The following is a 24,623-nucleotide window of genomic DNA, read 5'->3' as shown; positions in this document are numbered from 1 at the left end:
AAAATTTTCAGGTGACACAAAAATTGGAAGTATAGTAAACTCTGAGGGGGATAATGATAGATTTCAAGAGGACATAGACAGGCTGGTGGAACGGACAGACACGTGGCAGGTGCAATTTAATGCAGAGAAGTGTGAACTGAAATATTTTGGTAGGAAGAACAAGGAGAAGCAATATAAAATAAAGAGTACAACTCTAAAGGGGGTGCAGGAGCAGAGAGACCTGGGAGTATATGTGCATAAATTGTTGACGTGGCAGGGCAGGTTGAGAAGGTAGTTAAAAAGGCATACAGGATCCTAAGCTTTAGAAATAGGGGAGAGTACAAAAGCAAGGAAGTTACAATGAATATTTATAAAACTCTGGTGCGGCCTCAACTGGAGCATTGTGTCCAATTCTGGGCACCGCACTTTAGGAAAGATGTGACGGCTTTAGAGAGGGTGGAGTAAAGATTTACAAGAATGGATTCAGGGATGAGGGACTTCAGTCACATGGATAGATTGGAGAAGCTGGGTTTGTTCTCCAAGAGCAGAGAAGACTGAGAGGATATTTGAGAGGTGTTCAAAATCATGAGGGGTCTACACAGAGTAGATAGAGAGAAACTGTTCCCATTGGCAGAAGGGTTGAGAACCAGAGGACACAGATTTAAAGTGATTGGCAAAGGAGCCAAAGGCAACATGAGGAAAAACATGTTTATGCAGCATGTGGTTAGGATCTGGAATGCACTGCCTGAGTGGTGGAGGCAGATACAATCACGGCTTTCAAAAGGGAATCGGATAATCGGAGAAAGAAATTGCAGGGCTATAGGGAAAGGGCCAGTGAGTGAGACTAACTAAATTGCTCTTGCAGAGAGCTGGCACAGACTAGATGGGCCAACTGGACACCTTCTGCACTGTAACCATTCTATGATTCTAATTTTCTTACATTTAATCCGGTGTTTATGGTTCCTCAACAACTTGAAAGCTTCCATCTACATTATCCCATGCTTTCAAATTTGTAAACACATCTATTGCCCCGTAACCTGTGTTGTTATAATAGGAAAGGCTTTAAGACTGAATTCAAATATCTTTCTAATTACAATCTCTTCTCTTCCAGGTGCTGGAGAATCTGGCAAGAGCACCATTGTCAAGCAGATGAAGTAGGTTGTTGTCTATTTCTTTTGGAAGAATTTTATTCTTGAATTGGTTATGGATAAAGGTCACACTTGGCACTACCCAGTTAGAATGTAAATGCTGGTGTCACTGGGAGGCAGAGGGGAAGAGATTGGACACTTTGACTTTCCAATTCTGATCAGGCCAATTCAAATGTGTATTTTTGTATTGAATTTTATGTTCTTTATCTTTGCCATCCTCTTTCATGATGGCCATTCTCTCTCTCTCTCTCTCTCTATCTCAGTTAGGCACAAGAATCAATAGAGCATGATTGGAAATAATTTGTATTTGCCACTCAAATCAGTTCATCGAGTTAATTTTTACAAAAAAACTAATCAGACAAAAAAATCAAGGATAACAGACCCTTCCTCGGTAAACTAACAGTAACATACATAAAATAATGTCTTCCATGTTTCAGAGATACAGACTATAATGTCCTGAACAAAATTAGGAAAAATTAATTACATTTCAGAAAGAGAACGATGAGCCTCATAATTAAGCATAAAAAAGGAACAAAAATGATCCAGTCATACTGGAAGTTTCTTGTACTAAAATTAATATTGCAAACTCAAAAAATATAAAACTGGCAGCTTCCCAATATTTCTGTCATGGGGTTTATTGATATTAAAGGGTTCCTGTTTATGAACCATGTCTAAATACAGGACTTATTAAAAATATACACGCCTCTGCTCTTTATTTGAAGGATTGTATGTTTCTTCCAGGGTTTCCCCACCCATAAGTTAACCCCTTGTTTCCTGCTCTTTTTTGTATTCTCTCAGATGCTCTTAGATACACATGAATCAACTGCCCCCAATTATGTAGAATGATACAGCACAGGAAAAGGCCATTTGGCCCAATGTGCCTGCACCATATCCCAAAATAAAAAAGGAGCACATTATTTCATTTATCAGACTACTGCTACTTAACATGGGGGCAAAAGCATGAAGAATTATTGCTATGCTCCAACACCAAAGCACAGATTCCATCCGAACAGACATTCCCCACCAGCAAGATTGTCAAGGAGCCAGGTTCCCTCTATTATACACAGCGTTACTAACTCATAGCCCCCTACCCTAGAAATTCCCAGCAAAATAAGTCATGCATCTCTGCACAAATGCAGGATTTGGTTCATAAACAGGAGTCCACTGATACTAATAAATGCTCGTACTGCCAATGTTAGCACTCATCTCATTCCAGATAAATCAAATGAGTGCTGCCTTCATTTGAACCAGTTGAATCCGAACTGTCCACAGTAAGACATACTGAACGTGGGGTAACTCCTCATGGCACAAGGGGTTACATGCAAAAGAGGAGAGAATTTTAAAATCCCCGTTTACTCTGTTGCTTGCCAGAATTATTCACCAAGATGGTTACTCCCGGGAGGAATGTCTTGAGTTCATCACCATCATCTACAGCAACACCTTACAGTCCATGATGGCTATTGTCAAGGCAATGACCACACTGAACATTGGGTATGGAGACAGCGCCAGACAGGTCAGTGCAACCAGTATAGGGATTACAGCAGAACCACACTCAGTACAATAAACACCACATTCACACAAAGTCAAGTCTAAAGGCATTGTGTCTTAATACGCAGAGCATTCGCAATAAGGTAGATGAATTAACAGAGCAATTAGATATAAACAGTTATGATATAGTTGCGATTACGGAGACATGGCTGCAGGGTGACCAAGGATGGGAACTGAACATTCAGGGGTAGTCAATATTTAGGAAGGACAGGCAAAAAGGGAAAGGAAGTGCGGTAGCATTGTTAGAAAAGGAGGAAATCAATGCAATAGTGAGGAACGATATTGGCTACGAAAATCATGATGTGGAATCTGTATGGGTGGAGCTAAGAAACACCAAGGGGCAGAAAACCTTGGTGGGGGTTGTCTATAGGCCCCCAAACAGTAGTAGAGATGTAAGGAATGGCATTAAACAGGAAATTAGACACATGCAATAAGGGTACAACTGTAATCATGGGTGATTTTAATCTATATACAGATTGAGCAAACCAAATTAGCAATAATACTGTGAAGGAGGATTTCTTGGAGTGTGCACGTGATGGTTTTTTAGACCAATATGTTGAGGAACCAACTAGAGAACAGGCTATCCTGGACTGGATATTGTGCAATGAGAAAGGATTCATTAACAATTTTGTTGTGTGGGGTCCCTTGGGGAGGAGCGACCATAACATGATAGAAATTGGGGTGGCACAGTGGCGCAGTGGTTAGCACCGCAGCCTCACAGCTCCAGCGACCCGGGTTCAAATCTGGGTACTGCCTGTGTGGAGTTTGCAAGTTCTCCCTGTGTCTGCGTGGGTTTTCTCCGGGTGCTCCGGTTTCCTCCCACCGCCAAAAGACTTGCAGGTTGATAGGTGAATTGGCCATTATAAATTGCCCCTAGTATAGGTAGGTGGTAGGGGATTATAGGGACAGGTGAGGATGTGGTAGGTATATGGGATTAGAGTAGGATTAGTATATATGGGTGGTTGATGGTCGGCGCAGACTCGGTGGGCCGAAGGGCCTGTTTCAGTGCTGTATCTCTAAAAAAAAAAAAAATTCTTCAGTAAGATGGGAGTGAAGTAATTGAATCCGAAACCACGGTCCTGAATCCAAATAAAGGAAACTATGAAGGTATGAGGCGCGAGTTGGCTATGGTAGATTGGGGAACTTTACTAAAAGGATTGACAGTGGATAAGCAATGGATAATATTTAAAGAACGTGTCCATAAACTACAATAATTATTCATTCCTGTCTGGCACAAAAATAAAACCGGAAAGGTGGCTCAACCGTGGCTTACAAAAGAAATTAGGGATAGTATTAGATCCAAAGAGGAGGCATATAAAATTGCCAGAAAAAGCAGCAAGTCTGAGGATTGGGAGCAGTTTAGAATTCAGCAAAGGAGGACAAAGAAGTTGATTAAGTGGAGGAAAATAGAGTACGAGAGTAAACTTGCAAGGAACATACAAACGGACTGTAAAAGCTTCTATAAATGTGTGAAGAGAAAAAGATCAGTGAAAACAAATGTAGGTCCCTTACAGTCAGAAACGGGGGAAATTATAATGGGGAACAAAGAAATGGCAGAACAATTAAACACATACTTTGGTTCTGTCTTCACAAAGGAGGACACAAATAACCTCCCAGAAATGTTAAGGAACCAAGGGTCTAATGAGAGGGAGGAACTGAAGGAAATCAGTATTAGTAAAAAAATAGTGCTAGGGAATTAATGGGGTTAAAGGTTGACAAATCACCAGGGCCTGATAATCTACATCCCAGAGTACTAAAGGAAGTGGCCCTGGAAATAGTGGATGCATTGGTGGTCATCTTCCAAAATTCTATAGACTCTGGAGCAGTTCCTACAGATTGGAGGGTGGCAAATGTAACCCCACTATTTAAAAAAGGAGGGAGAGAAAAACAGATCAGTTAGCCTTACATCAGTAGTGGGAAAAATGCTAGAGTCTATTATAAAGGATGTGATAGCAGAACACCTGGAAAGCATAAACGGGATCGGACAAAGTCAGCATGGGATTACGAAAGGCAAATCATGCTTTAACAAACCTACTGGAGTTTTTTGAGGATGTAACTAGTAGAATAGATAAAGGAGAACCAGTGGATGTGGTGTATTTGGATTTTCAGAAGGCTTTTGAAAAGGTCCCACATAAGAGGTTAGTGTGCAAAATTAAGGCACATGGGATTGGGGGTAATATACTGGCATGGATTGAGAATTGGTTGACAGACAGGAAACAGAGAGCAGGAATAAACGGGTCTTTTTCCAGGTGGCAGGCAGTGTGACTAGTGGGGTACCGCAGGGATCAGTGCTTGGGCCCCAGCTATTCACAATATATATTAAAGACTTGGGTGAGGGAACTAAATGTAATATTTCCAAGTTTGCAAACGACACAAAGCTGGAGGGGGAGAATGTGAGCTGTGAGGAGGATGCAAAGAGGCTCCAATGTGATTTGGACAAGTTGGGTGAGTGGGCAAATGCATGGCAGATGCAGTGTAACGTGGATAAATGTGAGGTTATTCACTTTGGTTGTAAAAACAGAAAGGCAGATTATCTGAATGGTGATAGATTGGGAAAGGGGGAGGTGCAACGAGACCTGGGTGTCCTTGTACAACAGTCGCTGAAAGAAAGCATTCAGGTGCAGCAAGCAGTTAGGAAGGCGAATGGTATGTTGGCCTTCATTGCAAGAGGATTTGAGTACAGGAGCAAAGATGTCTTACTGCAGTTATACAGGGCCTTGGTGAGATCACATCTGGAGTATTGTGTGCAGTTTTGGTCTTCTTATCTGAGGAAAGACGTTCTTGCCATGGAGGGAGTGCAAAGAAGATTTACTAGGCTGATTCCTGGGATGGCAGGATTGACGTATGAGGAGAGATTGGGTCGACTAGGCCTATATTCACTAGAGTTTAGAAGAATGAGAGGGGATCTCATAGAAACCTATAAAATTCTAACAGGACTAGACAGGCTAAATGCAGGGAGGATGTTCCCGATGGCTGGGGAGTCCAGAACCAGAGGTCACAGTCTCAGGATACGGGGTATGCCATTTAAAACCAAGATGAGGAGAAATTTCTTCACTCAGAGGGTGGTGAACCTGTGGAATTCTCTACCGCAGAAGGCAGTGAAAGCCAAGTCATTAAATATACTCAAGAAGGAGATAGATATATTTCTTAATGCCAAAGGGATCAAGGGAGAAGGGGAGAAAGTGAGAAAAGGATACTGAATTAGACGATCAGCCATGATCTTTTATGAATGGTGGAGCAGGCCCAAAGGGCCGAATGGCCTTACTCCTGCTCCTATTTTCTGTTTCTATGTACAATAAACACCACAATCACACGAGGTAAAATGAGTCCATTCAGCCCATAGTGTCTGTGCTGGCTCTCTGCAAGAGCAACTCAACTGGTCCCACTCCCCCACCCTTTCCCCGTAGCCCTGCAAATTTTTTCTCTTCAGAAAATGATCCCTTTTGAAAACCACAATTGAATCAGCCTCCACCACACTCTCACACAGTGCATTCCAGATCCTAACCACTCGCTGCGCTTGCCTCATGTCACCTTTGGTTCTTTTGACATTCACCTCAAATCGGTGTCCTCTGGCTCTCAACTCTTCCAGCATGCGGTACAATGAACACGGTACCACATGTGGTACGATGAACACTGTAATCACATGTGGGGCAGTGAGTCCTGCAAACACACATGGTACCAGTAACATCACAATCCTGTACACAGTACCATTTATTCTCTGAACTCTCAGCCAACAGTTCGCATCTCAATCCCTCAATGTCCAGTTGTCACTGTGATCGTAAAAGGAGGGCCAGAATGCTGGCAATGTCAGTTTGCATGAACCCAGTGACTGAACCCACACTGCTTGTGGGATTGGCGGGTTCTCAACACTGTGTAGCTGCAGAAAATACAAAGCAAAAACTGTCGACAAGTGCCCAGCAAGTGCACAGAAGAGTCAAAGGCCACAGAAAGTCAAAGGTCGGCAATTAAACCTGTAGCTCAGCCATTGGACACTGCGCTCAGCAACATTTATTTCTTTAACCGTGAATTAAAGTACAGTGTAACCAGATCACAGTTTCTCCAATTCTATCAAACAGACTCCAAAGGTGAGACTCCTCGAGTTTGAAGCACAAATTGAAGGAGAAAGAAACTATTGTGGAGGGCACTGACACCATGTACTTTGCTGAGCAGAGACGGTGGTCTAGATACTTGCTCATATTAGATTGTAAATATTCAATTTCAGTTCCTACCCTTGGCTCTCTTCAACCAGGCATGGATTTTTTCATTAAATTGACCATATGATTTAACCTTTTTATGTCAGCTTTTTACTGGTACCACTTTCAAAATAAGTGGAATTCAAAGTAATGTGTATCTATACAGTTGGAGACAGGGGGTCTTCCATAACTGTCTTGCCACATGGACTGTGTAGTACCCAACTGATAGAGGGTCACTGACCCAGGGATTTCTTTTCTCCATTTACATTTCTATGTGGAGGTTGTACTACTGTACATTCAAGAATGCTCTTTCAAAGAGCCAGCACAGGCACAATGGCCCGAATGGCCTCTTTCTATGCTGTATCGTACTATGATTCTATGATTTACAGCTCCCAGGCTGGAGTTTTTTGGATGGGGGTGGTGGGGGCAGGGTGGGGTGGGGGGGTGGGGGGGGGAGGTTGCAGAGGTGAAGTCATCCTCCCTGTCAGCCAGTACCCAGCCTCAACTTAGCCCATGCCCACGTCAGGTAGGCTGAGATAGGGAACTCGCTGCACTGGGAGTGCTAGCACTCAGCCTCTTTGTCTGACGCAGCAAGTTTGAGTGCAGTTGCTTGGCACCTGTGTGCAGCTTTTCCTGCTCCTAATTTCTGATCTCCTGCAGTCATAAACAGAACTTGTGGGATAAACGTGCAACAAATTCTCGTGACTCTCACTTCCTGCAGGATGATTCTCGCAAGCTGATGCATCTCGCTGACACTATTGAGGAAGGGTCCATGCCAAAGGAGCTGTACGAAATCATCAGCCGTCTCTGGAAGGACTCTGGCATCCAGGTCTGCTTTGACCGAGCCTCGGAGTACCAACTGAATGACTCTGCCGGCTAGTAGGTGGCTCTTTCTTTATTATGTAGCTGTACAGCCAATCCGAACAGTGAACCCGGGCACAGAAAAATACAGCTAGCTTTGCCATTTAAGAAGCAAGAACAGGTCTTTGACTCAAAACCACCAAAAAGAAAAACAGATGCGCGAGTTGTTCATTGCTGCGGGCAAAATGGCTGACGGGTTTGCCTGGAGAACACCGGCAGCATTCCCAAAGTTGTTTGTCGTGTGAATGCTTTGGGATATTTTAAGGTGCTACTTATTTTTTGGCCTCTTCATATATTTTTCTGCCAATAGGTGGCACAGCCGTACTTTAGAAAACTATTACCTTGTTCTTTACAGCACAACTGCACCATCTACTAGCATAAAACTGACACTACAGGAGCAACAGATGCATATGTTGTTAGAGTAGTTGCAATTTTAAAGCACCTAAAATAGAACATTTCAAGGCACTTCACTATGGGGGAGAGTGAGAGAAAGGATTAGGCATGAACAGGAGGTGGAAGAGTGAGGGTCAATGAATAAAGGCCTGGTTGAGGAGGCGAGTTTGCACATGGGATCAGATGGAAAGAAGTTGTGTTTATATAGCACCTTTCATGTCCTCAAGATGTCCCAAGGTGCTTCACAACCAACAAACTACTTTTAAATTACAGTGACAGCTGTTTTGCAGCAAACACAGCAAGTCAGATTGCACACAGTAAAATGTGCCACCAACAGCAAATAGAGTAAATGACCAATTGATTTGTTTTGATGTCGTTAGTTAAGAGGAATGTTAGCCAGAACACGAAGGCAGCTCCCTGATCTTCCTCAAATAGTGCCAAAGGATATTTAATTTTCAACTGAACAAATAGACAGCCATTGGTAGAGCATTTCATCCAAAAAGGACTTTCTGTGCTGAGGTGAAGTGTTAGCCCAGATTACATGCTCAGTCTTGCATCCACAGCCTTCTGTACAGGTGCACGAGAGCTACCACTGAGCCAGGCGAATACTTGGGTCATGAGTTCAGGAGATTTAGGAATAGAACCAAAAAAAATGATGGGCTCCAGACCAACCCCATTAAAGATGAGGTAGAATCAATAGGCTCCCTTGTCCTGTCTTCCTCTTGGATCCCTCATCCCATCTTCCCTTGGCCATTTGTCCTGCATTCCCTGATTAATTGTTGCCAATTAATCTGATCGCTGATTGCTGACTCTTGTTCCATTGCTCTTCATTTGACTGCTCCAGCTATCTCAATGACTTGGATCGAATTGTACAGCCAGGCTATCTCCCCACTGAGCAGGATGTCCTGCGCTCAAGAGTGAAAACCACTGGTATCATTGAAACTCAGTTCGGATTTAAAGATCTCAACTTCAGGTACTGGGTGTGGACAGGAAGGGGCTGATCATTTCACAATCTACACACCTATCCCACACAGCAAGTTAACCTGCCAGTAGCTACTGCCTCAATAACAGCTGAGCTGAATGAACAAAGCAACAAAGCCAGGATGTTTGTTCTCTGTCAGAAAGGCAAATGCTTGGTTAATGGTCAGAACATCTCAAGAGCTGATATCTTTACGCCCCTCGAGACTTTTTAGTGCAGTTGTGTTATCTGGGCAGCTAATGTATGGCATTCAGTAAATGTAGGAATTGGTAGATTCTCACATGGCATCAAATTACTTGCTGTACTTCTTGGATACCTTGACTGTAAAGAGCAATGCTACCGGGTTAAAGTGGTACAAAGTGAACAGTACTCATAGGTGGACAGCTCACAGAAGAATGCTTTGTCTTAAAGAACACCAGCAAATTGGGGAGAGGTATAGTTAATACCAAGGAAGGCAGCAACAGAACTACAAGAAGGCGTTCACAAGTTTGTAGAATGGGTGTGTAAATGACAAATTAAGTTGAATATGGACCAGTGTGAGGTCGCGCATTTTGGCAGGAGGAATCAGGAGGTCACCAAGTCCTTGGTAAATAAGCATCGAAACTCCTGCACTGAGAGAGTGGTTAGAATGTAGGACTTGCTACCTCACTGAGTAAATGAGGCAAATATAGATGCATTTAAGGGGAAACTAGATACGTACATGAGGGAGAGAGAAATAGAAGGATATGTTGACAGGGAGATGAGGTAAATTGGGAGGAGGCTTGTGTGGAGCATGTAGACTTGGATAGACTTGTTAATCTATTACTATGCTGTAAATTCTACAGAATACTACGCAATACCGTTTCAGTGATATTTGTTACCTGTATGTTTGCCCTTTTAAAAGCTTATTACGTTCTTTTTCCTTTAATAACTGGAAATCAGTTATGTAGAATTACATTATAAATTAGTTTGCCCAGAAGGGCCATGCTCCAAGCCCAATCTTCATTGTTTTGTGCTCTTTGAGGTGTCTGGGGTTTTAAGTGCAATGGAATGGAACTTTTCCCACTTTAGGCACCTACATTTAGTAAGTCTTCATTTCCTTCCTCTCCCCTCTGCAGAATGTTTGACGTGGGCGGTCAGCGCTCTGAGCGTAAGAAATGGATCCACTGCTTCGAAGGCGTCACCTGCATCATCTTCATTGCTGCACTCAGCGCGTACGATATGGTGCTGGTGGAGGATGATGAAGTGGTAAGTGGACATGGTGGACCTGAACGTGGCCCTCAGGTATCATGAACAAAGGAGGGGGTAGAGGGAAACCCACCTTCTCAACCTCTGACCCCAGGTACAACTGCAATCAACATGGAAGCAAGGCCGTCCGCTAAAACTCCACAATGATTTAAAATGATCTTTCTATCCATTTTCTCCAAGCAGGAATTCCCACAGATAGCCAACAATGATTCATCAAACTTATACCATGGACTCACCAGTTGCAACATCTTTGGCACTGTATTAAGATATGATTTTAGTGCGAGTGTGCTCCTGATGTCTGGTAACATTAGCATCAGTAGAATCCTCCGCCATATGTAATGCAAACAAAACCTGCCTCCTTGTATCTGCTGTTTTAACAAGATAATTATGGATGTGGAAAGCCATTTGGCCCATCTTGGTTCATTCATTCAGAATAGGCCCTAAACTAACCACTACCCCCAGCCCACCCCCATTACAGCATCCAATTGATTCTTAAATTCAAACCAGAAATTATTCTAACACAAAAGGAGATGAGTTACATAGCTGAGATGAATTGAATTCAGAACAGAAAAATCGAGGCTATTCTTACAAATGCCACTAATGGCATAGGATGCATGAACAATCGGTGTTCTCAGTTGAAACTGCCATAAGGATTATAGCTGGTGCAATTCAAAATAAAAATGCACTACTATAACAGTGCCTCCCTGCAACTTGGGCTCAGCCTCCAGGGACTTTCAAAAATCCATCGACAAGCCCTTGACTTTCATCGCGCTGCCATTGGCAGCCATGTCTTCAGCTGTCTATGTCTAATACTTTGTAATTCTCTTCCTAAACCTTTCTACTTCTCTCTCCTCCTTTAAGGCACTCCTTAAAGCCTACCTCTTTAACCAATCTTTTGGCCAACTGCCTTCGTATCTCTTTATGTGGCTCAGTCTCAAAGTTTGATTGGTAACACTTTACAGGAGCCTTGAGTGTTACATAAATGCAAGCTGTTTTTGTCAAAGAGAGAACGACAAGAAAAATTAAAAATTGGAAGTTACAAATGAATTGCCCAAGAGGCACAGGTTCCATGTTACTCATGTGAACAAAATTCTGTGACTTCAACCACAGGAGGTAATTATCCAAGATAACCCAGTCCTCCTACCTTAATTGTTACATTAATTACTTGTGCCGCTGTGGGAATGGTATCATTAGCCAAGTATATATTTAATCCATTGGGAAACTGAGCAGTACAGAATAGGAAAGATAGGTTCACTCCCAGGTCTGAATTAGCTACGATAATGGTTAAATGGGATAATGGTAGTGAGGGGTGTTAGGGGTGGTGTGGGGCTACAATTGATCTCAGTGTCCCAAGCAAGAGAAGAGAGAACCCTTGGTTCCCCATTTCTAACCCCTCTCCTATGACCTGTGCCAGAGAAGGCATATATAGACAATAGGTGTGCAGGGATTCAGACTCCTTAAGGATGGCCTGTCCTCCTGACACTGACCATCTGGGTTCCTACACAAGAAATCGCTATTAGACCAGTAAGCATTAGCCAACCAAGAGAGAAAGGATGAAAACAAAAGGTGAAAATGTTAATATATTTAAAATAAACCTTAAGAAATGGTCATTGTAGGTACAGAGGAACTTATCAGTCCTAATACTAAGTGCAGCCTAACAGAAGGAATGTGTATAAATTGGAACAACAGTGGTCATTCAGCACCTCAAACCTATTCCGCCATTCAGTTATATAATGGCCAATCTGTACTTCAATCCCATTGATCTGCGTTTGATCCATATCCAAACAAAAATCAATCGATCTCAGTCTTAAGAATTTCTGTTGGCCTTTTCGGGGAGTGAGTTTCAGATTTCCATTGCCCTTTGTGTGAATATGCACTTCCTGATTTCATCCCCAAGTAGCCTACCTCTAATTTTACGATTGTGCCCCATTGTTCTGGATTCTCTCACCAGAGTAACAAGCTTCTAGGAATAGGTACATTTGTGAGAATCTCGTTAGCTCTTCTGATTGCTATGGGGCAATGCCCATGGGTGAGACACAAGGCAGTCAGTTTGGTTTCAGTGGCCAGGACTAAATACAAAATAAGCATTGTTTAATATAATCACTGATGGTGAAGGTGTCAGCTGTAGCTCAGTTGGTAGCATTCTTGCCTTGAAGTCAGAAGGTTGTGGGTTCAGCTCACACTTGAGGAAACTGAGCACAAAATCTAGGTTGACACTCCAATGCAGTACTGCAGGAGTACTGCACTGTTAAACTGAGGCCCCATCTGCCCTTTCAGGCAGGTGCAAAAGAACCCATGGTGCTAATTTGACTGCTCCAGCTCCCTCAACCAACATCACACAGATCATCTGGTCATTATCACATTGCCGTTAGTAGGATCTTGCTGTGTGAAAATTGATTGCTGCATTTCCTGCATTACAACAGCACTTGTACTTCAAAAAGTGTCTGTAAAGCACTTTAGCATGTCCTGAGTTGTGAAATGCGCTGCCTCAGTCTTTCTTTACTTTCTGAGTGGCGATTGTTGGAGAGGCATGCACTTATTCAAAATTCACTTTGTTTCTTTTCTAATTTATCGATCACTCTTGTTCAATTACAGAACCGCATGCACGAGAGTCTGCATCTCTTCAACAGTATCTGTAATCATCGTTACTTCATCGCAACTTCCATCGTCCTCTTCCTCAACAAGAAGGACGTGTTCAAGGAAAAGATCAAGAAGACCCATTTGAGCATCTGTTTCCCAGACTATGATGGTGAGTCCAAACTTAACTGTTCTCTGTGCGTTATATTACATTTTTCACAGGGTTCCCATTAAGTGAATAATGATGGAAAAGCAACTAGGCTCATTAGCAACTATACACTCACAACAATTCATTGTCAGCTTATAAACTCTGGTCTGCATTTAACCGGTTTCTCAATTATAACATTGACACAGCAGTTAACATCAAGGAAGTCTCTCTAAGCTTTCATGCTCAAACTGGTATCATTGCATCATCCTGCCCACAAAACAAACATTCACGCACAATTCTAATATATATAAAAAAATCTTAGCCTGCTGATGTTTCCTGTCTACAGAAACTTATTTCCTTAAGTGTTGAGTGTCAGTTGTGGCTCAATCTGTAGCACCCTTGGCTGAGTCAGAGGTTCAAGTGTGTTCAAGTCCCACTCCAGAGGCTTAAACACAAAATCTAGTGTATTATTGAAGGAGCGCTGCACTTATTGGAGGTGCCGTCATGAGTTGTTGAACCGATGCCCCTCAGGTGGTTGTAATAGAGCCCGTGGCACTTTTTTGAAGAAGAGTAGGGGAGTTCTCCCCTGGTGTCCGATCCAATATTTATCCCTCAACCAATATCACTAAAACGGATTTTCTGGCCATTATCATTTTGCTGTTTGTGGGAGTTTGCTGTATGCAAATTAGCTGCCATGTTCCTACAATACAACAGTGACTACACTTCAAAAGTATTTAATTGGTTGTAAAGCATTTAGGGATGTCCTGAGGTTGCGAAAGCACTATATAAATGCAAGTTTTCTCTTTTCCCAGTGTAATGTTTTAGCACACTTTTGTGTCAAATTTTCCTATTAGGAATTTTCATACCCATATTTATCTTCCAGCTAGTGATGTTGCTGTACTGCCTCAGTACTGAGTCTCCCAGCTCCCCAACATGTACCAGAGAGGAGATTTAATGTTCCAACCAAGTTTCTGTAAGCTTTGCTATTTAACTATACACAATATCAAATTAATATAAAGGTAAGACTTTAAAGTGTGGACTGAATTACACCAGCATGTGCGAGACCTATTTATAGTGCAATACAGATCTCTGTTTCCTGCAGCATATAATTACCTTCACATAACCATCTAAGGGTAAGAACCTGGTCATCAATCAGAAATTGGCGGCCCATCTCACTGCTTAATGTTGACTACAAAATTCTGTCCAAAGTCATAGCCAGTCGAGTCAAGTCTGCTCTGGAGTTGGTGATTCACCCGGATCAGACCTGCACTGTACCCGGCGGGAAGATCTCTGATAGTCTTGTGCTACTCAGGGATATGATCGCCTACGTACGGGACAGGAGGGTGGAAACCTGCCTCATCAGCCTGGACCAAGAGAAGGCTTTTGACAGGATATCGCACACCGACATGATGGACGTGCTTTCCAAAATGGGGTTTGGGAAGGGAATCTGCAATTGGATCAAACTGCTCTACACAAACATCAGTAGTGCAGTCTCAATCAATGGGTGGGAATCGGAAAGTTTCCCGATCCAATCTGGAGTCAGACAGGGCTGTCCTCTCTCCCCAGTCTTGTTTGTTTGCTGTATTGAACCCTTTGCTGAGTCTATTAGGAAGGATGTGAGCATAAGAGGGGTGACAATCCCAGGCAGCGGATGCACTCAGGTGAAAACCTCCCTGTACATGGATGACGTCGCCGTCTTCTGCTCGGATCCGCTGTCCGTGCGCCGACTGATGAGCATCTGCGACCAGTTTGAACTGGCCTCGGGAGCCAAAGTTAACCACAGCAAGAGCGAGGCCATGTTCTTTGGGAAATGGGCTGACCGATCCTTTGTCCCATTCACCGTCAGGTCAGACTACCTGAAGGTGCTGGGGATATGGTTCGGAAGGGCCGGGGCGTGAACCAAAACCTGGGAGCAGCGAGTAGCAAAGGTACGACAAAAGTTGGGCATATGGGGGCAGCAATCTCTCTCCATTGTGGGTAAGAACCTGGTCATCAGGTGCGAGGCGCTCACGTTGTTGTTCTACATGGCGCAGGTCTGGCCCATACCCCACTCCTGCGCCGTGGCAGTCACCCGAGCCATTTTCCGCTTCATCTCGGGATCTAAAATGGACCGGATCCGGAGGGACACGATGTTCAAATCTCTGGACAAGGGCGGGAAAAATGTACCCAACGTGGCCCTCATCCTGATGACCACCTTTGTGTGCGGCTGCATCAAGCTGTGTGTAGATCCCCAGTACGCAAACTCCAAGTGTCACTACGTGCTGAGGTTCTATCTGTCCCCGGTGTTGCGAAGGATGGACCTGGTCACATTGCCGTGGAACGCTCCATGCAGTTGGACCGTGCCGTACCACCTATCCTTTGTGGAGCAGTTTCTGCGGGAAAACACCTTCGACCACCGATCCAACAGGCAGTGGTCTGCACGGAACGTCCTCAAGGCCCTACGGGAAAAGGAGACGGGGGATCCTGTCGGATGGTTCCCCAAGCAGACCGCCAAAGTCATTTGGCGGAATGCCTCATCACCAGAACTTTCAAACAAGCACCAAGATGTAGCTTGGCTGGTGGTGAGAAGAGCCCTCCCCGTCAGATCCTTTATGCATGCCCGAAGTCACGCTCCCTCCGCGCAATGTCCCCGCGGTGGCTGTGGTGGGGAAGAGACGGTCGCCCACCTCCTCCTGGAATGTGTCTTTGCAAAGCAGGTGTGGAAAGAGATGCAGAGGTTTTTGTCAAGGTTCATCCCAAGCAGCTCTGTAACACAGAAGTCTGTGCTCTACGGGCTGTTCCCAGGGACGCGCACCGAGACAAACATCAACTGCTGCTGGAGGACTATCAATTCGGTGACAGACGCCCTTTGGTCTGCCCGAAACGTGCTGGTCTTCCAGCGCAAAGAGTTGTCCACCACCGAATGTTGCAGACTGGCACATTCCAAGGTCCAGGACTACGTGCTGAGGGACGCACTAAAGCTTGGGGCAGCCGCAGCAAATGCTCAATGGGGAAAGACCACTGTGTAAGGTCCCCCCACCAAGCTGAACTGAGGGGCTGGATCCATGGGAAACCCCTCGAACTGTATCGTGAAAATTCTGTGTGCTGTAAAATGTAAAAATGAATATGGCATGTCAAATGTGAAATGGAATGGTTGTGAGGCAACTCCATGAATGTAATGAAGGAAACTGATCTCCCTTGCAATGTTTGAATTTTTTGGTGCTGTTTGGAACTGTTTGGAAATGTATTTTTTTACAGATTTTAAGGAATAAAGTATATTTTGGAAATAAATAAAAAAGAACCTGGTCATCAGGTGCGAGGCGCTCACGTTGTTGCTGTACGTGGCGCAGGTCTGGCCCATACCCCACTCCTGCACCGCAGCGGTCACCCGAGCCATTTTCCGCTTCATCTGGGGATCCAAAATGGACCGGGTCCGGAGGGACACGATGTTCAAAACTCTGGATAAGAGCGGGAGAAATGTACCCAATGCCGCCCTCATCCTGATGACCACCTTCGTGTGCAGCTGCACCAAGCTGTGCATAGAGCCCCAGTACGCAAACACCAAGTGTCACTACATGCTGAGGTTCTATCTGTCCCCGGTGTTGCGAAGGATGGGGCTGGTCACATTGCCGCAGAACTTTCCACCCAGTTGGACTGTGCCGTACCACCTATCCTTTGTGGAAAGGTTTCTGCGGAAAAACACCTTTGACCACCAATCCACCAGGCAGTGGTCTGCACGGAATGTCCTCAAGGCCCTACGGGAAAAGGAGACGGTGGATCCTGTCGGATGGTTCCCCGAGCAGACTGCCAAAGTCATTTGGCGTAATGCCTCATCACCAGAACTTAAAAACAAGCACCAAGATGTAGCTTGGCTGGTGGTGAGAAGAGACCTCCCCGTCAGATCCTTCATGCACACCCGAAGTCTCACCCCCTCTGCACAATGCTCTCGAGGTGGCTGTGGTGGGGAAGAGACGGTCGCCTACCTCCTCCTGGAATGCGCCTTTGCCAAGCAGGTGTGGAAAGAGATGCAGTGGTTTTTGTCGAGGTTCATCCCAAGCAGCTCGGTAACACAGGAGTCTGTGCTCTACGGGTTGTTCCCAGGGACGCACACCGAGATAAACATCAACTGCTGCTGGAGGACCATCAATTCGGTGAAAGATGCCCTTTGGTCTGCCCGAAACTTGCTGGTCTTCCAACGCAAAGAGTTGTCCACGACCGAATGTTGCAGACTGGCACATTCCAAGATCCAGGACTATGTGCTGAGGGACGCACTAATGCTTGGGGCAGCCGTGGAAAAGGCTCAATGGGGAAAGACCACAGTGTCAGGTCCCCCCACCAAGCTGAATAGAGGGGCTGGATTCATGGAAAACCCCTCAGGCTGTATATACCAAATATGGGTTTGCTGCAAAACATACATAGCATGTAAAATGGAATGGAAGGGTTGTGAGGCAACTCACTCCTGTATTGAAGGAAAATGATTTCCTTTGCACTTGCTGGAATGTCAACTTGGTTCTGTTCTGAACTGTTCTGTAATGTATTTTTTTTTTTACAGATTTTTATGAATAAAGTATATTTTGGAAAAAAAAACCTTCACATAACCATTTAAAAATGCTAGCCTTTTGACATGTCTCTATATGTTTTTCTGGGCAGTTAGCAAAGATCAGTCTCCACTTCTGTCTCCTACACACCACCCGCCCCCACTCAAAAACCCCCTCACACAGATACACATTTCCATTCTAACCTCTCACTTGAAGTTATGAACAGCACTCTGACCAGCTGGAGACCAGCCATTGAAATAACAAAGTATTTACAGTGCAGAAACAGGCCATTTGGCCCAACGGGTCTATGCCAGTGTTTCTGCCCCACACAAACCTCCTCCAACCCTTCTTCATCTCACCCCAAACATATCCTTCGATTCTTTTCTCTCTCATGCCTATCCGACTTCCCCTTGAATGCATCTATGCTATTTGCCTGAACTTCTCCATGTGGTAGCAAGTTCCACATTCTCACCACTCCATGGGTAAAGAAGTTTCTCCTGAATTCCCTATAGGATTTAACAGTGACGGTCTTATACTTATGACCCTTAGTTATGGTCTTGCCTGCAAGTGGAAACATCTTCTCTATGTCTACCCTATCAAACCCCTTCATAGTTTTGAAGATCTTTATAAGGTCACCCCTCAGACTTCTCTTTTCTAGAGAAAAGTGTAACAACCTGTTCAATCTTTCCCCTGAGTTCTGGTATCATTCTAGTGAATCTTTTTTTGCACCTTCTCCAGTGCCTCTGTATCCTTTTTATAATTATGGAGACCAGAACTGTTCACAGTACTCCAAGTGTGGTCTAACCAAATTTAGTTTGGGAATCATTGCAATGTTCTCAACAAGCGACTGGCTCCTGATCAAATGTCTGTTTCACTCTGTCAGCCGGAACAAAGTACTCACCCCACCCATCGGAGTTTCAGTCTTGCCAAGATCAGAACAAACAAGACAGCAGTCAGTGAAGCGTACATTTATCTCAGCCTATGAATACGCAGTACAACGAGTGCTCCATCATGATTTAACTGGAACTCAACCTTCCTGGAACCAAAATAATTACAAAGAAACTTGGTTATATTTCACAGCTATTTTTCTGATTTTCCCTCCACTTCTGCTCATCTTGTTAAGTACATATTTAGCGTTAAACATCAGTGCTGATTACATCAATGGCTGAATTGTCTTGGATCAGTTGTTAAGTGCAGTGGTGTGATTGAGCTGAATTCACATGCACACAAACACACAACTTGCAAATGCAAACACATACTTGCACCCACACAGATGATGATCATTGGAAGGCCCATGGTTAAAGGACAGGATTGCTCTTCCTGTCATGAGTGGTGACTTCTCAAAACATATTTTGTTAAAAGGGCCAAGCCATTTGATGAAACTAAAACCTGTACTGGAGAAGAGCATAGGAAGAGAAGGAGGCCTTTCAGCCCCTCCAGCCTGTTCCTCCATTCACTAAGATCCTGGCTGGTCAGTATCTTAACTCCATCTCCCGGCCTTGGTTTCATTTCCCTGAATACTCTTGCCTAGCATTAATCTATCAATCTCAGTTTTGAAATTTTCAATTGACCCAGTCTCAACAGACTTTTGGGGGAGAGAGTTCAAGATTTCCACTACCCTTCGTGTGCAGTGCTACATCCTGACATCACCAACGTTCCTAATGAGCTGTGCAGTAGCCTGGAAGGTGCCACACATTGTTCCGTATAAATAATGCGCGCGTACAGTCGCACAAAAAAATTTAAAGGGGCCACTTACTGAAAGAAATTGGCTGTGCACAACAACTATATTTTAAAGGGAACATTGGACATCGCGCCTCAACAGCCTAGCTCTAATTTTAAGGTTATGCCCTCTTGTCCTGGCCTCCCCAATGGAGGAAATAGTTTCTCTTTATCTAACCTATCAACTCCTTTAATCATCTTAAACAGCTCAATTACAACACCCCTTAATCTTATATATTCAAGGGAATACACACTTATTCTACACAACCTGTCCTCATAATTTCACCTTTTTCTCCCCGATGTCATTCTGGTGAATCTGTGTTGCACCCCCTCCAAGGTCAGTTTAACTTTCCTGATGTTTCCTGCCCAGAACTGAAAGCAATACTCTAAATGGGATCAAACCAGAAGTTCATATAGCTGTAACATAACTTCCACCCCTCTGTATTACAAACCACTTGAGATAAAGGCCTGGATTCCAATAATATTGTTAATTACCTTTTGTACCTTAAGAGATTAATGCACTCTGACCAGTGGAATTGTTGATTGTATAATCATATATTTGGTATTTCTGCCTGACCTATATACTAATTAAATGTTATTTGTTACATTAAAACTTTAAAGATCACAAAACAAAACTGAATGTAGGAATACAATAATCCACCACAGATTTTCTTCTGAATCTGCTGCTTTTTTTGCCTGTAGGTGTGTCGTTCTGCCTTTCTTGTGGGGATAGTGCAGGAAGGTGGCATTGAGGTAGATGATCAGCCACGATCTAATTGAATGGCGGAGCAGGCTCGACAGGCTAAATGGGCTACTCCTGTTCCTATGCTCCTCTCTAGTTCTCTCTATCTCTGTAGTCGTCTCTCTCTCTCTCTGCCTTTACATTTGCCTGGCTATTTATCGACCTGTCTCTTGCCGTATTTCTCCCTCTCTCTCTTTCTACGTTACTTTTTGCCACTTTAAACACCAGTTTTGTTCACTTCTGGAAATGAGGGAGAGGGGAAATGGAACCGTGTGTGTGCTGAAACTGATGATTAAAACTTATTGTCAAACACAATCACAAAACAGAAACATTCTGCCCCTCCCTCAGCACAAGAGCTGTCAGCCAGCTGATGTGTCCAAATAATTCTTTCAATAATACAAGATATAATAAAAACACTTACTGAGACTGAAAATAACCCATGACAATGTGCTGTGCATAAAACACTGGCTATTCAAGCCACCCTGAACTATGAACCAAAACATTTCATGTACAAGAATCCTTTATCAGTTTTGACCAATTCTGATTTATTTTGCTTTTTTTCCCCTTCCTCTCCCTCCCCCTCCCCCTCCATCCTCTCCTCCTGAAGGTGTTGACCTGCTAAGGCACAGTGCATGCATTTATATAGTGCCTTTCACAACCTCAGGACCAAAGCACTTTTCAGCCAATGAAGTACTTACTGAAGTGTAGTCACAGTTTTAATGTAAAGAACATAGCAGTCAATTTGCACACAGCAAGATCCCCAAACAGCAATGTGATAATAACCAGATTTTTTTTTTGGTTCATCTGATGTTGGTTGAGGGATAAATATTGGTCAGGATAGTGTGGAGAACTCCCCTGCCCTTCTTCAAAATAGTGCCATGGGATCTTTTGCAACCACTTTTGAGAACAGCTGGGGCCTCAGTTTAATCTCTCATATGAAAGATAGAAGTCTTCCAGTTGTAAGCTTTGGCATGGAGCGTCCCAGGGTATTTGACCATGGGGAGCATTACAACTAAGCCCAGTACTTTCTAGCATGGGTTATGGGACAACAGTCAGGAGCTGGAGCCCTGGCTAATTTTCCAACTCTGCCAGATTAAGGACTGAAAGCAGCACGTTTTTGGTCTGTACTGCCTGAACCATCTGAGGTGTCAGAGCAGCCGCCTTCCCTACCATCTCATGTTAATTTTTTTTTCATTCACGGGATGTGGGTGTCGCTGGCCAGGCCAGCAATTATTGCCTATTCTTAATTGCCCTTGAGAAGGTGGAGGTGAGCTGCCCTCTTGAACCACAATGAGTGCCTTGCTTGGCCATTTCAGAGAGCAATTAAAGGTCAACCACATCACTATCGGTCTGGAGTCACATATGGGCCACACCAAGTAAGAACAGCAGATTTCATTCATGCACCAGATGGGTTTTTAATCAATAACCTGGTCATTACTAAAACCAGATTTATTTAATTAATTTAATTTCCCTCATTACCATGGTGAGATTTGAACTCATGTCTCCAGATCATTAATCCAGGTCTCTGGATCACTAGTCCAGTAATATAACCACAAGCCCACATGTATCACATGTTAAATTAGGATTGCCAGATTTCCCTACTTTTAAATCTGGACAAAATGTAGGATCAGGATAGAAGCAAGAGTAGGTCATTTAGCACCTTGAGCCTATTCACAATTCAGTGAGATCATGGCTTTGCTCCATATCCATTAATACCTTCAGGTAACAATAATCTAACAACTGATCGAGCATCAATTGTCATTTCATAGAATCATAGAAATTTACAGCACGGAAGGAGGCCATTCTGTCCATCATGTCCGTGCCAGCTGACAATTAGCCATTCGGCCTAATCCCACTTTCCAACTCTTGGTCTGTGCGTATCCAAGTACTTTTTAAATGTTCTGAGGATTTCTGCCTCTACCATCCTTTCAGGCAGCGAATCCAGATCCCACCACCCTCCTGGTGAAAAAGCTTCCTCCCGAATCCCCTCTAAACCTCCTACCTCTCACCCTAAATCTCTGCCCCCTGGTTATGGGTCCCTCAGCCATGGGGAATAGTGCCTTCCTCTCCACTCTTTCTAGACCCCTCAAAATTTTTATACACTTCAGTTAGGTCTCCCCTCAGCCTCCTCTGTTCCAAAGAAAACAACCCCAGCCTATTGAATCTTTCCTTATAACTCAAAATCTCCCGTCCAGGCAACATCCTCGTAATCTCCTCTGTACCCTTGAGTGCAATCACATCTTTCCTATAATGTGAACAGAACTGCACGCAGTACTCCAGCTGTGGCCAAAATAAAATTTTTTACAGTTCCAGGATAATCTCCCAACCTTATATTCTGTTCCTCGACTAATAAAGGCAAGTATCCCGTATGCCTTTTTAATGACCTTATCTACCTGTCCAGCCACCTTAAGGGATCTGTGGACATTTTTTATTCGTTCTTCGCTGGCTAGACCAACATTTATTGCCCATCCCTAACTGCCCTTGAGAAAGCGGTGGTGAACTGCCTCGGAACATGCATTCCAAGGTCCTTCTGTTCCTCTACACTTCTCAGTATCCTACCATTTATTGTGCATTGCTGAAAACAGAGACATTTTGTCATCTTGCACTCATCAGGGCAATACGCAAGAATACCAATGTAAGGGAAGCAACAAATTTATACAGTATGAGAAGAGAGTGCTGATTGGTTAGCAAGTGGACTCTGATTGGTAGAAGCATTGCCATGGAGAATGCACCAGTTTATGGTGACTGACAGTTAACTGCCAAGCTTTGTTTGAAATTTAAACCAGGCAGCTTGACTGTGATTGGTCAAGGCATTGCCCTGAGGAATGAACCAGCAAATGGCTGTCACTTATTTTGTTTAGCTGAAACAGGCGCAATGTTTGTACATGTTCTGTCAGCAAAGAACAGGGTCCTGTGCATTAATATATGTAGCTTCCGGTACTTGCAAATGTGCCACACTGCGAGCCCGACTGACAATCTTAAACTCACCAAATTCCCCAGGTTAACTACTCTGTTGAATCAGTACTTCATCAATCTGGGCTCCACGCTACTTACTTTGCGGAAGAGAGTTCCAAACTTCTACCACCCTTTTTGCATAGAAAGTTTCTCTTCATCTACCCTATCTGTTCCCCTTAATAACTTGTAAACTTCTATCGAATCGACCCTTAAACTTCTAAGTTCCAGGGAATACAATCCTAGTTTGTGTAATCTCTCCATGTAATTTATCCCTTGGATTCCAGATGGCATTCTGGTAAATCTATATTGCACTCCCTCCAAGACCAAAAAGGGCACTGGATTAAGATAAGGAGGAAATGAGATTGGAGCCAGGCAGGATTGGGATCGGAGAGAGACAGGATCAGGGTGGGCCAGAATCAGATGTTAAGCGTTGATGTTTACTGCTAATAGAAATCAATATCAATTGAAACCCTTACCAACAAACACACCCAAATCATAAAACACAGAGGTAATTGGAAGAGTGTGTTTTAAATATCAGACTTTTGCGTGTGGCATACATTTAAGATCTTGCTGGACTTTCAGCCTGCAGGCCAGACTGGTGGATCTCAGACAGGGAGGGTGATGAGCCCACCTCATAACACACCAAGGCAATTTTGAAAGTTCAATGACATTGTGCTCTTATCCACCCTTTCCAGGAAACAACTCGATGGAAGATGCTGGAGCATACATTAAAGTCCAATTCCTGGAATTAAACATGAGGAGAGATGTGAAGGAGATCTACTCACACATGACCTGTGCCACAGACACAGAGAACGTCAAGTTCGTGTTCGATGCAGTGACAGACATCATCATCAAGGAGAACTTGAAAGACTGCGGTCTCTTCTAAACCTTTTCCAGCTCTCCAAGGTATGCTTCATACCGGAATGATATAAAACCCTGGTCAAAGCAATGAGGGCAACAGGAATAGTGCAGCTCAGAGACTCCCAGAGCAAAAGCACAGCTTGAAATTGTTTCATCGCATTGAGAATCTATCACCACCTCCTCTGTCATATTTCACTCTCAATATTTTACTCAAGTGGTTCTCAAGTTTCTTTGGGCTGGGCTACACTGGGAACATACGAGGTAGGAGCAGGAGTAGGCTATTTGGCCCCTTGAGCACTCTCACAGCACCCTGCCCAACTAGAACTGGGAAATCTGAAAATAAAAACGACCTGCAAAGCCGACAACATCCCCCTCACTCCATTCCCTGCTGTTTTTCTCTCCCTCTCTCTCCTGCTTGCTTGTATATCACTTACATCCCCCTTCCCTCCGTTAGTTGTGATGTTGCCTAGGAATGCTGTGAGGGGTGGAGAGGGAGTCAACAGATTGGGCGACTTAGGCAAGAGTCAACAGATCAGGATTTAGGCACGAAACAGGGGAAAACTAGGAAGCAGTGACAGATCAGGAATAGTCCCACTTCCGTGGCTCACTGGAACAGGCCCTGTGGCCCATCAGTGCCCACAATTCACTGTGTGGCAAATCCCTCTACAGGTCACTATTTCTCCACAGTCCCTGCTGTAGTCAGTCCCTCACTCTCTCTCTCGAGTGCCCTGCGCACTCTTCCCACAGTTCCTCACCAGGCCTTTATTGTGTCAAGT

General features: G+C 44.0%; 1 protein-coding gene across 1 annotated transcript in view; it reads left to right on the top strand.

Annotated features, from left to right (window-relative positions):
• The window catches only part of LOC137380409 (guanine nucleotide-binding protein G(t) subunit alpha-1), a 62,435-nt gene extending 38,563 nt beyond the window's left edge, over positions 1-23,872 (top strand). Inside the window, exons 2-8 of the mRNA XM_068052340.1 lie at positions 1,091-1,133; positions 2,499-2,640; positions 7,590-7,747; positions 8,967-9,095; positions 10,199-10,328; positions 12,924-13,077; positions 23,682-23,872. Of these exons, the coding sequence (XP_067908441.1) occupies positions 1,091-1,133; positions 2,499-2,640; positions 7,590-7,747; positions 8,967-9,095; positions 10,199-10,328; positions 12,924-13,077; positions 23,682-23,872 (947 nt within the window). The remainder of the gene's footprint in view (positions 1-1,090; positions 1,134-2,498; positions 2,641-7,589; positions 7,748-8,966; positions 9,096-10,198; positions 10,329-12,923; positions 13,078-23,681) is intronic.
• Positions 23,873-24,623: the final 751 nt, after the last annotated feature.

Source organism: Heterodontus francisci, chromosome 19, assembly GCF_036365525.1.
Source record: "Heterodontus francisci isolate sHetFra1 chromosome 19, sHetFra1.hap1, whole genome shotgun sequence".
NCBI lineage: Eukaryota > Metazoa > Chordata > Chondrichthyes > Heterodontiformes > Heterodontidae > Heterodontus > Heterodontus francisci.
The sequence above is the reverse complement of the archived record's forward strand: the minus strand, read 5'-3'. Positions and strand labels throughout refer to the sequence as shown.